General features: G+C 39.1%; 1 protein-coding gene across 4 annotated transcripts; it reads right to left on the bottom strand.

The window, feature by feature from the left end:
• Window positions 1–7,597: 7,597 nt before the first annotated feature.
• LOC105057644 (BTB/POZ domain and ankyrin repeat-containing protein NPR5) lies at window positions 7,598–14,020 on the bottom strand. 4 transcript variants are annotated; one of them, XR_012136938.1, is made up of 4 exons: window positions 13,035–14,020; window positions 11,156–12,190; window positions 10,428–10,508; window positions 7,598–8,184 (listed from the first exon to the last, which is right to left on the bottom strand). XR_012136938.1 is itself a non-coding variant. In XM_010940310.4 (3 exons), exons 1-2 carry the CDS (start codon window positions 13,536–13,538, stop codon window positions 11,165–11,167), a joined length of 1,530 nt encoding a protein of 509 aa, XP_010938612.1. In that variant the 5' UTR covers window positions 13,539–14,009; the 3' UTR covers window positions 7,603–8,184; window positions 11,156–11,164. The 4 variants fall into 4 exon arrangements, 1 of the variants encoding a protein (XP_010938612.1); XR_012136937.1 differs by having other exon boundaries at window positions 10,423–10,508; XR_012136936.1 differs by lacking the exon at window positions 10,428–10,508 and having other exon boundaries at window positions 7,599–8,184; window positions 11,002–12,190; window positions 13,035–14,014.
• Between the last annotated feature and the right edge of the window lie 1,163 nt (window positions 14,021–15,183).

Genomic DNA, 15,183 nt, shown 5'->3' on the forward strand with positions numbered 1-15,183 from the left:
AAATAAAATATGAGACATGTATCAAGAATTAGTTAGGTTTATGTAAGGGGCAAGGTTAGAACTAAAAATCTCAAAGATAAATTAATAAACGAAAACTGTCTCTTATGCAAATTGTCAGTCCAAACAGAACCCATCTTGAGATCATCAATTGTACATTTTCTAATGTAATCGAAGCATATGTACCAGCTTAATACCTGACCCAGTCCAAACTACAAGCTAGGTCAGATTCGCTTCGAGTTAATGGACCTAAATTGCAGAACTATGGTTGACATGTGGATCTAAAGCCAGGGCATGTCCTTGCTTGATTTCATTCTAGTGCTATGTTTTGGCTTACAGAAAGTCTTTGTGCACCGCGTGAATGATAAAAGTGCTTCTCCTATTCTGAAAAAATTATGATATTTTATGACCATATTATGACATCTTACGATTAAATTATAACTTCCTGTACACATGATATCATAATTTTTTTCAAGTCATAAAAAGGGAAGGATATTTTTATCATTGAAAATTTATGAAATTTTTAAATGATAAAAATATCTCTCTCTTCTTTATGATATCCTGTGGTCAAATTATGAGCAGAAAGTTATAATTTGACCACGAGATATTATAATATGGTCACAAGATGTCATAATTTTTTCAAAAAAAGAGAATTATTTTTGTTATTCAAAGTTTCAAATAAAAAAGTGGATCAGTAGGTATTAAATGAGTGTTGGAAAGAGGTGGCTATGTGGCCCGATAAAGTGGAACGATATATTTTTTCTACACTGCATGCGGTATACAAAGAATTACTCTTTGGCCTGAGAGCATGCCCTCCACACTCATACAGGCCATGGTATGGGATCATGATCCAGGCGCTGATCTTGGCCCACTACATGACAGACTAGGCCACTTTTTGTATATCCTTATGGGCTTAAACTGGGCTTGGGCCTGGTTTAATCTTGGTTTTAAAAGTTGGACTTCCATTTGCAGCCTTAGGGTTGACCTGTTTGGTTGAGCTAGCTTTTGTTTTATCCTTGGTTGGATGTGCGGGCTAAAATTGGCAGAAGACTTAATAAAATGTTTAGTTGGTTCGGTTGAGCTTCGCATCGACGTGTATGGTTTTTTTGATTGTTAAGGCAAGCAATTTTAGCCACAAGCATGAAGTTATTTTGGCCAGGCTCTACTGACAAACATGATTCATCGTAGATCTTGTAGTAATTTATAGTCTGTATGAAACTATTCTGACTTTGCCCTGCCTTATAGGTTACTAAACCAACCTATGAGCCATAGTGCATGATTATAGACTATTACCAACCTATGTGGATTAGACCAAATTCATTATATGTAGAAACCAATATGATTAGAACCTACATGAATGCTTGTAACATTGACTTATGTTAAACTTGATTTTTTTCAATACAAATTAAACCTGATTCTTTTGGTACAAATTAAACCTACCTGAATCTGGATAAATTGGGTCCCGTTGAGAGGTAATCATAACACAACCTAATCTCTATATCTTCCAATCCTAACCCAACTTGATGCAACCTTGGGTTGGGGTTTTGTTTAACCCAATCAAACCTAGCCCAAGCTTTTCTTTCAGCTAGCTTTGGGTTGGGTCACCATAGTGTTAGGTTGGGCTGGGCCAAGTCAGATTAAACATGCTAGGTTGAACTTCCGCAGCAATTTAAGGTCAAGAAAAAGTTCTGCCTGATTCCTCCTCTTTTATTATTTTATTTTATTTTTTTAAATAATATAATTTTAAGTTTTTGTAATATATTAGCAAGGATTTTTTTTAAAATGTAGTCATGACATTCCAAGGCTAAAGATATAATTATTTTGTTTCGTACAGAAGATTAAAAAATATGGTGAACTGAATCGTATTAATATTCTGTGTGAAACAAAGTTAGAGATTTATGTTGGTTGGATTATCTTTAAGTTGGGTTACGGTTGGGTTCATGTTGGGTTTAACTCCACACGGCACTCCACCCCAGTTACAGCATCCATGAACTTTTCAAAAGAAGAATAGTAAGCGTGTCAATTTAGCAAACTTTGGTTATGGGCATAGCATCCTAGATGTGGATTATAGCCCTAACATCCAAGCAAAGCTGAGGTCAACAAATTAAATGACTACAATGCATTGAAGTCACCTAATAGGTTAGTAATTGTATATGCACTGTGGATAAAAATGGACATGCTAGTCCCATTACAATGCATCACACTACCCAATCATCCTCAGTTCAGCTCAACTGTTTCGGCCATTAAGCCATGGTCCAGTCAGTCATAAACTCATAGTGTGTCTGGTTTTCGGCTTCGAGTGATTTGGATCGAGGTCACATGAGGGTGCAAATTGATTCAACTTAGTATGGACAGTAGATTAGATCAGGTTGGAACAGAAGTTTCAAAAGGATCAAATCTTGGTGTTGGTCTATGATCTGTACCTCACTTTGGGCCTTGACAGTGAGCATGGAATTAGGAAAGGGCCAGTCCTCATGTAGCTAAGTCTATATGCTGTGTCCATCTAATAGCTTAGTCTGTCTGCCCTTCAGATGAGGGAGCATGAACTGAAGCTGGGTCTAGTTCTGGTCAGATATTGGAAGCCTGTTATTTGGCAGTCCTATGGCAGGTGCAGGTGCGTGATCTGGTAAGTGGTAGAAGCTTATTTGGACCAATTCAACACAAATTGAAGCCGAGTGCAATAGGAATTGGGTTTAGATGGATCAGATTGGATCAAATTAATCTAGTTGAGTCATGTTAATCCTATGTCAAACTGCATATTATCTGAAGAAATCATATCAGTCATATCATATATTGCATGATTATAGTCTGATTAAGGTTAATCATTTGGTCGGCTCTAAAAGTACAGCTTTCGGTGGGTTTGGCTTAGCTTGGATTGATTGTCTTGACTTCAAACAAGTTTAGCCAAATATGGGACCTACAAAAGTTGAAACAGACAGGTCTAATTGGTGGGTTCGAATTAACCCATCCATGAACTTGGATTCTGAATCATCTGATTGTGACTAATTGACCCACAATAGAGATAGGACAAGGCTTATCATTTTTTATCTTTAATTGACTGACCTAAATGTTCAGGATTTGCAATCTAATAAGAAGGGAATGTAGATCATTAAACTTTGTAGAAGTTGGAATAACAACTTGTTTATATAATACTTTACTGTCAATTTATTCCAACCTTTGATGTTACCTCTACTGCTTGGCTGGCTTTTCTTTTTCATATTTTTAATGGTCAATGGTCCCTTGTGGATAACCATACCATTCTCTCCTTTTTGTTTATGTAAACAAGCCAGTAGAGTGGAGAGCCAGGGTTAGTTCGGTAAGGTTTAATATTACCATATTACATTAAAAAGTTTAATAGTATGCTCATGGATTATTTGGGCATTAATCTATTGAAGAAATTTCTTAAGATCACTTCAAATAGCATTGTCCTTACGCGGAGAATGATGACATTGTTGGACAGAATAAAGGTTTGACTCCAATAAATGGGAATCTTGGCTTTGAAGATAAAAGGTGGATAAATGAGCAGAGAATTTAATACCCCTTTAAAAATTTCTCATCATATACAAATAATGACCACATTGAAATGTCAAAAGAAAGCATACTTCATCCCCACCAAAAGAGCTTAATTTTCCACATCTTTGGAAACTATTAAATATCCATCCCCCTCTCTCTCTTTCATACCTGTCGGTGTTAAATGGATACTAATGGTATAGAAATGGCAACAAGAAGTAATGAAAAGCATAACTTAACAAGGGCACATGAGATTGGCTCAAATCCACTAAAAAAAATACATCATTTTAACTATGAAAAGCTAAAAAATGGAACTTCCAGATGTGCATTTGTCTTTCCATCACTTGGTCCCGAGACTTGCAATGCACCGATTCCCATACTTTTCTCCTTCGCATGCTCGATCTCAAATAAAATGATAACGGGTGTTAATATGCTTGCTTTTCTCATGGAACATTAGATTTTTAGTCGAAAAAGTTGCCAATTGATTATCAACAAATTATGAGGAAGCATCAAGTATTTCAACAAAATTTTCAACTAAATAATAAAATAAATAGTAGAATTTGTTACCGCATGCTTTACTTCACAAGTTGACAAAGTCCTAATTAGTTGATTTTTGGAGAACGAAGTATATGCCCTATTTCTCATAAAGCAGACATATTTGAAGATATTTTTCTTTTCATCCAAATCTTTATCCAAATATTATTGGAATAACTCACAAGTTTAAAGTCACATAAATGAGAGTAGCAAAAGCCATCATTAAGTATACCTTTGATATAGCATAAGATTCTCTTACAGGCATTGAAATATGAATGATTTGGTGCTTTCCTATATCTACCAATCAACCCAATACTACAAAAAATATCTGGTCTTATATGCAAGTGAGATACTGAAGGTTTGTACAAGCTTTTGAAGTAAATTGACAATTACTCTCTCTTTTAATTAAAGATTGCAAAAAAAATTCAAGCTCAAGCTCAATGCTCTTAAAAAAAAACCATTTGCAAATCCTAGGTGTAAGCAAAATACAAGACAAATACCAAATACCTCATCTTGCTTTCATACCAATTTTGTTGGAGCTAAATACATACTAATAGTATAGAAATGGCACCATGAAGACATGGAAAACAAAGCTTAATAAAGGGCACACGAGATTTGCTCAAATCCGCTTTAAAAATAATTCATTTCAATGATGAAAAATTGAAAAATGTAAGTTATGTACAGATGTGCCGAAAAAACCAGCAACAAAGAAATGGTTTTCTCCTCAAAATCTTCTTCATTTCATACCCAAAAATCAGGTGCTTTTGGCCTTCTCCTACCAAACCCTCGTTGTTCTTTCCTTTCTTTCAAAAAAGACCCAACAACACCCTCTCTATATATACAAAGAAACTACCAGCGGTTCATTTTCTTCTTTTTTTTCTAATTTTTGCATAATATGAGACCAAGCTGGAAAGATTTTTAAGTACATTAAAAAACAAAGAATTATATAAAATGCCATAAAACAAAAAGACGAAAGGACCCATGAAACTGGGTTTATTTCCAACAATACACCCCCTCTATTTCACCTACTTTCATCTCTCTTTTTATCCATCGTTTTCATACATTTTTCTTATGTAAAGTTCTTCTCATGTTTAACTTTTTCCATCTGTTAGTCGTGAACCCTTCATTGTATTATTTGCCTTCTTTTTTTTTGGTTCCTGCAAGGGTTGTTTGTTTTCCTTTTCCCACTCTGAGTGAGAGAGAGAGAGAGAGAGAGATAGAGAGATGGAGAGAGGGGGGTGTTTTTGTTTGTTCTTTGGAAAAGCATGTACAGTTTTGTTCCTCATTGTGTATATGGAGCTAATGATTAAAGTTGCATAGTGGTCACGTGTGGTGGCTTCATAGCAGAGATTAAAGATGTTTGGCCCTCTTTCCATGATTCAGCAACCTTGTCTCAAGATCAGTACACATATCCATTCTTACTTCTTCTTCTCTAGTTTTTCTCTTTGTTCCTTTTTTTCTTTTTGTTGAGAAGATCAATAAGTATGCCACCAGTAACTTTCAGCAATTATGGAAATAATCGACATCAGTTACCTTAGGTAACTAGTTTCATAAAATGTCACAACCTTCCAGCATAGTCTCAATTGTGGCTTCATAAATTCCAAGTACATACCTCCCATTTCTTGACATGAAGACTTATGCAGATAATATTAGAACTAAAAGCTTTCGTTTTTTAACATCGGGTATGTTTTATATGTTGTTACCCAAACCACGATAACTGACAAATTATATAGAAGTAAAATAAAGCAAAAAAGTGTAGTAGCAAGAATCATTAAAATTGTAATACAAAAATTGCAATCGTTCACCTAAAGTAAGGCAACTCATGTCTAAGGAAGACAATTAATCCATTTACGTGCAAGTATATAACTGGAAGTTTAGCATGAAATATAACATCGGTTTAGCCAAAATCATGAAGTTTCACGTGAAATGTAACATCCGTTTAGCCAAAATCATGAGACTCCTCAAACACTTCCAATCCCATGATTTTTTTTTTAAAAAAAATCCCCTTTGAAAAAATCATGAGACTACCATGCTAGCCTCTGCAATGCCAAAATGTTCAGTTTCAGCATGTCAGCAATAGGTTCTTGTATTGTTGTGCTCAACAATGATCAATAGTTATACCATGTTACTCATTTCCACTGTGCGCACTTTACTGGAAATGCACATCGTCGCGCAATGGTTTCCACTTTTCATTCTTCAACTGTATGGTGTAAATATAGCATAATTCTCAAGGTATAGAAATGTCCATAGTGCTTCAAGATTTCTGTATTTTTGTTGATTTTGAGATTGGAAGTATCCTTCAAAGAGAGAGAGAGAGAGAGATTGGAAGAATATATTTTTGGACCCAACATCTTCGTGTTTATGCTTGGCTTAAAATTATCCAATTACTTATGAAGCATCAAAAATAATTAGCTAAGACTTGTGACTGTGAATGGTGGAATCAGTTGAGGCGTTTTAAGGAAGAATTGTATCATCATATGGCTCTAAATCAAATAAGCATATGACATCCTCGTCATTTGTGTGTTCTGAAATGCGCGCAATGCTCCATTGAGTTTGTCTTGATCACTATTGTGTAAAAACTATCATCAAAAAACAACTCATAGTCTTCATATATATATATTTTAAAATGTTAATTTCTTCATAGTTCACAAGTATTTCGGACAATCCAAAGGTCATAATCCAACCCTTGCAAACCCCCAACCCTTTCTCACACACGCGCCTGCTCTGGGCTTAATTCTTTTTAGGTACCTGACCTGACGAACTGTTCTACATATCGACGAAATTTGAAATGATCAATACAACAGTTCTCGTTGTCTTCCTGACAGTATCCTTTGTCCTCATCCATGCCAAATTCGTCCTCCTTGTAGAGTTACATGAAAAAAATTAATTTTCTCCATTCGCTCTGTATAGATGATCTTGGACTTATAACGTCATATTATTAGTTCATTTTATAGGCTAAGCTTATGTAATTAGCTAGCTAGCACTAAAAGTAAATTCTAAATGGTGAAACCTATATATATCACACACGAGCTGCAAATGTTGAGAAAGATCACTTTCTAGACTTCCACAAATTTTTCACTAGAAAGCAAAGCTTCTTATTTGTACGTACTTTTCTGAAGGAAATGATTGAGAGTAATATGACATTTATCATGTTATTCCATGCGTTTTCTCACTTAGAACTCATACTATGAAAGCTGCTGCAATGCAATTCTTTCTTTTTTTTTTTTTCCTCTTTTGCTTGTAGTAAATCTCAAAAACTAAAAAAGTCGGGTACTTGATTTGAGGCTTTGTTGCAAATGGCTTATCGATATCTTCATCTTGGCCAGCATTTTCTCATGTTTCCAAATGGTTTTATTACAAATATCTCTGACCCTTTTTGCCTCGGTGGCCCATATCAAACGTCACAAGACAGCAGATATTATCATGACGCTTCATCAGAATCATTCTCTATCAAAACCTAGGGCTATCAATTTGGATCATGATTTCTTCGAAAAATATTGCTCATAGCTAATACTTCTTTAAGATTGGACACAGTATGCTAATATCATCCTTTCATATTTTTCATTTTCTTATTTCTCTCCCTGGCTACGTTAGAAGCAGGGAGAATGGATTGCAAACACTGTGGAGTCAACGCATGGAACTGATGCGAACTTATTTTGCACTAAAACAATTATATTTAGCAAAAACAAGTCCAATTAAACTTGTTATGCACCTCCCTTAAAAATACTCCTTTTCTGCGCATGTGATCAGTATTCATAGCCACCAATAAATGAGCTATGGCTGAGAGGAAATGGAAAAATCATCAATCATATGTAGCCATGCTTGAACAATCAGTTGTGAGCTTTTGGATTGGCTAGACAACACTTCTACTCCAATATTCTCGGTTTCATCCAGACTGCACTTAAAAACAAATACTTCCTGCTTTTGTATTGGCCTAGACAATACTTCTACCTGATATTAGGTTTCATCCAGACGGCACCTGAAGAGCTAGCAAGTATTTGTTGCTCTTGGAAAAAACATGAAATTTGAATTTCGCGTGATTTTATAGTTGGAAGTGAGAATGTAACCAGGAGTCTCAGGATGATGGGTCTGATCTTGTGTCTGGCTTTGAATGCACTAAGAGAAGTGGCTCTTCGAAATATCCTGCAGGCCAGAATAAATGCTAGCATAAATACTTGTTCACTTTCCTTTAGCAAGTAAATTACTGACTACTGAGGAAAAAAAAAAAGGACTTCTTCTTCAGGCTAATCAGTGTTTGATCCCTACAGAAACTCTCAATTCACAGAAATCAATACAATTTATTGCTTGCACATCTAAAATCAATGTCTATGTAATATAGAGGGGCCTCAGGAATGATGCAAAATGAGAACATAATGAAAGTAGACATAAAAGAACTTAATTAGAACAATCCAGCATTCTATAGAGCATCAACAAATTTCCTTTTTTACCATTCAGTACGTAAGAAAAAAGTGACCACCCACATGAAGGGGCTCAATAGAGTCGAGCAAACCAATTGTTTGTCAGATGGGAGTAACAAGCTAATTAAGAAACAATACAGTTCTTTCCTGATGAATATTTTTCCTTGGTTATCAGCCCCTATGATTGGAAACTAGTTCGATTTGCTTTGCTGCTATGTTTTCCAGCATTCTATCTGGAATGCCAAATTGAAATTTCGGTGCTTGCTTACAAATATAGAACAACAAGCGATGGTTAGGTGCTCAGAGATTATAAAGCGTCGGTTACGTACATTAGTAATTGCTAATATATATCTTTATCTAAAAGAAATCCATTTGTTCTTCTTGAATTTTCTTCACTCTGACATACACAAAATGAAAGAAAAGTTTATAATATATATGTAGAAATGAAAACTTGGAGAGGACCTGCAGTGCAGAATGTAATGAAAGAAAAGTTGCAGGTAAGCCAAATACTACAAAAATTATTGGCGGAATTTAGCAACCAAATAATGATCTAAATATAACACATAAAGGATCATGGTATAATACAAATAACCTAATCATCCTACTAGTTTCAGCCAGTATTTGCACGAAACAGTTGCCTGCTATGCATTTTCCCTACCGGATATAAAGGACCTATAAAAGGAGATACAATCAAAAGTCTGTGGAATTGTATAGCCATGAGTAGATAATTAGCTAGAAGAGTTATTATGTTACCCAGAAATTTGACTATAAAACATGTATAGAGCTTCAAATTATTAGTAATTTGGATCCCTGTATGACATGTAAGCAGAAAGTGTTCAAAAGCTATATCTAAAAATTGAATAACTTCATAACCACTAGCTACATGGGCGGCATAGACAAAATTTTGAAAAAAAGAAGCAGCTTTTGTTCGTTAGCATGATAAACAAAAAAGTGTGAACTGCTGCTATTGCTTCACAGGATCTGAGCAGCCTTTTCCTTGCAACATGTAACAACTATAAGAGTCTTGGTATCTTTGGGGCGCTAAATAGTGACAGCTTGCACAAGAAAAAAGCTAGCTAGTGACAACTTAGTAGACAAACCAAAGTATGCATCATCCTTAGAAATGACTAATTTCTTAATTTCAGGCAAAAACATGATGCGGATCTATATGCCATGAAATGCTAAAAAGTATATACAGAAACAATGATACTAATTACAAAAATGCATGTGGCAATTTCCAGAAAAAAATTGCATGCATATGACTTGTTTCTGGTAAAAAAAAAATCAACGACTTTATGAATGATTGCAGAGACAAAGAATACAGTTCATATCTCTCAACAGTAGCGAAAAATCATCTTCTCCATAGGGTTCGCATTCCGTTTCTTTCAAACGGAGCGACAACAAAACACTCTCAAAGTGGAAGAGAAGAGATGGAGAGAGAGGGTGGTGTGTTACATAGATTCAAGCAGACATTATGAAGCTTGAAGACCAAAATAGAAACACACTATTGGGGGTAAGAAGAACGCAGTGTTCATAAAGGCTTCTTTCTCAAAGAGGAGGCTGGTATGAGCCTCAAAAGCGACTAAAAAAGGAAAAGGAGGACAGCAAAAGCAGGTAGCTCACAGGGAAGGAATCCTGATTTAGGTAAGATAACAATCCATAGGGATGGCGTGTAGTCACACTCATTGTTGCATCCATGCAAGACAAGAGATTTATTTGTCTACAGCTGGGTGATCTCTTTTTCTCTTTGGCCTTTATATATAATAATAAAAACTATCGGCTATAAAGATGGCCATGATGCATGCAGAGCCATGTAAGAAAGAAAGAGAAATATTCATGCACTATAGAAGCTGTTGCGGACGGAGACAACTCATTGCCTTCACTTGGATATGATGCCATATCCATATCCAAACAAGCGAGGCCCAATGAGCCACTTAAGAGCCATGGACAAAGGGGAACCCACCTCACCTTGCGGAGATGATCGCTCCTGCCATTAGGAGTAGATACAGTTGCTACTATTCCAAGTAATCCACTCACCATGATAGCAAGCTGCACTCAATACAAGAGAAAAGGTGGGTGGAGAGAGAAAGGGGGAGAGAGAGAGAGACGATGAGTTGGTGGGGATGAACAAAACAAAAAGGTCATAAATAAATAAATAGGCTATGATATTGTAAATAACAATAAAAACAAAAGGGGTGACAGGCCAAAGGGAGTGAAAAGATTGACCTGCACCTCCTCCATCATTCAAAGCTCACTTAGATTCGCGTTGTCTCCCTCTACAAATCCCCCACATGCTGGTGCCAACCCATGAGAGCCAATACCCCAAAAAAAACACCGAAATCCCAAAACGCAAATATATATATATATATATAAAATCAAAATCACACAATAAAATAATCAACAAACCCCTTCTTCTCTTGTGTCTAGATGCAGTTGCCCATGACCTACCCCATTCCTAGCTACAACACCCACAAACAACTATTGTAGAAGAAAATATAGAAACACAAAAAAGGAAAAAAAAAAAAAAGAAGAAGAAGAAAACCTCGATATATTCCAATTCAATTCTGTCTATTTATAGATCTTGCTTCCTGGCCTGGCTTTAGCTTGCTTTCCCCATTCATGAGCATTAGATTAGATAGAGTAGGATATAATGCGATATATAGACTAGTACGTAGGAGGTTACTTGTTTAGCTTACAAGGTAGAGTTACGGGAAGCCATGAGAAGAATACATGGAGGATGATGGGCCGATGCCACCACCACCCCCTTGAGACCTACTGCTGCCGCTGTCATCCTCACCCCCATCACTGATCTTGCACCCCAACTGCGCCGCCATGCCAAGATCGAGGTAAACCATTCTCGAATCGAGACTAAGGTTCACCATGCTGCTGCTGCTGCTGCTGAGGCTGTTTGCATTACAATTGCTGGGCTCGGGATTCATCGGATGGTAGATAGTCGTGTTGGGATTTCGACCTCCGCCGCCGCCGCTATTTGCTGCCTCCTCCCTCGACATGACCATCGCCGCGGACTGGACGAGCTCAAGGCAGAGCCGGAGCTTGTTGGGCTCGATATGCGAGAGCCCCGGGACGGCGCCCTTGAAGAGGAAGTCCGAGGTGAGGGTTCGGAGGATGTCGAGCGGAGTGACCCCATCAACCGTCCGGATGTTGGGGTCCGCGTGGTGGTCGAGGAGGACGGCGACCATGTCGGGGCATACCATCTCGGCGGCGATGTGAAGGGGAGTCTTCCCCGCCGGCCCGGCGGGACAGTTGACGTCGGCGGCGCCGAGCTCCAGGAGCGCCTTGACGACCTCGCGGCTGCAGTTCTCGACGGCGTAGTGAAGGGCGAGCGCGTCGTCGAGGTTGAGCCCCTCGCCCATGACCATGAGCTTGACGAGCTCGACGTCCGAGGACTCGAGGGCGCGGCGCATGCGCCGGATCTTGTGGTGGTGGTCCTCGAGCTCAGCAGAGGAGGGGCCGGCGGCTGCGATGTCGAGCGGGTGGTGGGCCATGAAGGAGGAGCGGCGGGCGAGGGAGGTCTTGAGGCGGAGCTCCTCGATCTTGGCCACGACGTCGATGGGCAGGTGCTTGGCGAGGACCTCGGGGGGGAGGCCCGACTTGGCGACGAGGTGGGAGCAGGTGGTCCACAGCTGTTGCATGTCCTGCTTGCGCGACGCCATCAGCACCTTCATCACGTCCTCGATCGACGCCTTCTCCACCATGCTCGCCAGTTGCTTCTGCGGCAACGGAATCAAAAAGTTGAATGAAGGATATATATATATATTATTTCTTTTAAGAGAAAAAAGAAAGTGGAGGTGATCGGTACTTCTGCCAACAGTGATAAACAAAGGCATCTTCTGGTTGAGATGGTAGTTGGGGAGATGGACTGGGTTAGTGGAGAAGAGAATTTTAGGCTTATTCCCTGCATAAAATATAGAGAGGGATACGGAGAGAGAGAGAGAGGAGGAGGAGGAGGAGCGTCGGGGAATTAGGGAGGTAGCGATCGATTGGGCTAGAACAGCAAGGCACCCAATTCTAGAAATTGGGAATGTTGCATGAAATGGACAAAGATCTACTGGGAAAAAAAAGGAGAGACCCCTAGCTTACAGATGCTTATGATGGAAGAAGGATGAAAGAGCCCCACTCGTGTCATCTGTTCACTGTAGACATCGCCTTTGGCACAGTAACAAGAAGAAACAAGAAGCACAAGATGAACAGAAACAGGAGGAGGAGAAGAAGAAGGTGATTAATAGAAGATACAGTGGAGAGATAGTGATAGAATCATAGAACCATATAGTGAAGAGATGGAAAGATAAAACCGCAAGCAGTACGCTACAAGGAATGAAGCAAAGATAAAAGAAATAGAAGGAAAAGAGGCAGACCAACCCTAGAAATGGAAAGGCGCTTCATTAATGGGGCGATGGGAAGAATAGCCCAATTACTCACACGCACCTCAAGATTCAGCGATCCCAAAATAGCAACAGGAGGACCTAATGGACAGCTGGTCAATTTAGAGATTAGTGGAAGAGTTTGATCTGATGGGAGGTCAGATCTTGGGGGGAGGAGTTTTGGAAGGGGTACCTGGGTGAGCAGCGCCAGCTGCTCGACGCCGAAGGACCGGGCGGCGGCGAGGGTGTCGAGGGCAAGGTCGACGGCGGCGGTGCAATGGGTGTGCCAGCAGCCGCGCTCGCTGCAATTGGGGCGCGGCTCGTGCTTCTGCGGGACGATGGAGACCTGGCCGCTGTAGAGGAACTGCAGCAGCAGCAGGAACACCTCGTAGCCGACTGAATTCACGGGGATCACGGCGGCGCCGCCGCCGCGTGGGGAGGAGGTGGATGCGCCGGAAGGGGAGCGGGGGCTTTGATGGTGGTGGGGGTGGAGGTCCTGGTGGAGGAGGAGGAGACCCGGGGAAGGGGGATCGGGCCCGCAGAAGAACTTGCGGAAGAAGAGGCTGCGGGCGGCGAGGATGCAGCGGTGGGCGTGGACGAGGCGGCCCTCCACGCTGAAGGTGACGTCGCTGAAGGCCTGGCCATTGATCAGGAGGTTCAGGTAGTCCAAGGAGAGGGATTTCAGTGAATCCTCCATTGCTGAACTGAACTGAACTGAACCGAACCGAACTGCTGCTGCTGCGAAGCGGCTTGGCCCTTTTAACTCTCCTATGTCCTTTTTGTCAGGTGTTTGTATATATGAATCTATATATCAATCAATCTCTCAGCTGACTGACTTGAAAGCGTTTCAGAAGGGGAGGGTAGAGAGAGGTCTAGAAGGGGGAGTTGTGTGTCAAGGGAGAGGAGAGGGAATGAGAGAGGGGAGGAGGGGGGAAGTGGTGGTGAGAGGGTATTCTTCTCATGATCTCTTCGCCGCAGTGATGCTGCATCTCGTTTCTTGTTCCTCTACTTTGGGGGTTCTGTGGTGGTAGGATGGGATTTTTTTTCTTTTTCTTTTTTTGCTTTTTTCTTGAGAGGGAGATAGATCGACAGAGATAGAGAGAGAAGGGGAAAGAAAGAGGAGTTAAGAGCAATTTGGGTGGCTGTGCTGAGCGGCTGCGGTATTTAAATAATTGAGGTGTAGAAAAGAGGAAAATGGGTGCGGAAATGCTGAAATGGAAAATGAACCTCGTTTGGGAAGTTAAATAACAAGTTTGACATGATTCGCTGGTGTTTTTTGTTTTATTGTTTTTTTCTTTTTTTCAATTAAGGTGCCAATGTGCCAGCAAGACAAGAATAAGGACTTCAATTATTTAAACAGAGATAACAAGAGAAGGTGAGTATATGTTTATTTTTGTTATTAAAACAAAGGGATGTTTTTATATTTTTCTTTCTGACAAATTGATTCTCTGATTAGCTTTTATGTAATTAAACATATGATTGTTAGACCACCTGGAAGATGTGGGCACCACCTAGCTAGGTCTATTAGGGTGCAAGGACAATATATATATGGTGCAATCGAGAATTTAGAAATAAAGTATGATGTTTTGAGATACAAATGTTAAAAAAATACTAGCTATTTGATTTTTCTTGTAATTGAACCACATATGTAATTCATAAACAAATTACAGCGTTATTGTTGTGGTAAATCATGTTATCTGTATTGTTTGTGCTTGCTTCTTTTGTCTTTACTGGTACCCCACATATATATTCACTTTCATCACTTTGTATAGTTCGGTAGCTTTTGATGAATTAGACTAACTGCAATAAAGCTTCTTTTACATACATTAGGTTAATCGGTGGCGTGCCTTTGTATTGATTATGTTTTTCATTAAGAGATACAAAAATTAATAGAAAAAATACCAACAAAATCACAAATCAAAATTACATAAAACAAGCACCTGGAAGCATGGAGGAAGGGTGCAACCGCACTTTTTATTTAAGTATCCCACCTATGGATAGGATCACAATTATCCATCAATTGTTCCTTTCATACCAAAAATCATCGAAAGTAGCCTTTCGACCTTTTCTTTTTCTTTATTTTTTCTTATTAGGATGTTCGTTTCATTTATATTCTTATCAAGATATTGATGGATCTTACTTATATACTATTTTCTTTCAATTTTTAAATTACTACTACATACTTGATTTTTTCCAAAAAGAACGGGGATGCCACCATCAGAGTTTGAACCTCTAGCCTCTCGGGAGTCCAACAAGCTATGCCTAGACGAGTTGGCATATGTTTTGTATTTGACTTGTGATTATTGTAGAAGAAACTAATACTAGTGATGTTAAAAATATAT

Source organism: Elaeis guineensis, chromosome 14 (assembly GCF_000442705.2).
Source record: "Elaeis guineensis isolate ETL-2024a chromosome 14, EG11, whole genome shotgun sequence".
In the NCBI taxonomy this organism is placed as follows: domain Eukaryota; kingdom Viridiplantae; phylum Streptophyta; class Magnoliopsida; order Arecales; family Arecaceae; genus Elaeis; species Elaeis guineensis.

Excerpts from the sequence above, each read along its gene's own strand:
- LOC105057644 (XM_010940310.4), bottom strand. The coding sequence starts at position 13,538 with ATGGAGGATTCACTGAAATCCCTCTCCTTGGACTACCTGAACCTCCTG. Across the intron at positions 12,191-13,034 it reads AGCTGGCGCTGCTCACCCAG|AAGCAACTGGCGAGCATGGT; the intron begins GTACCCCTTCCA and ends CCGTTGCCGCAG.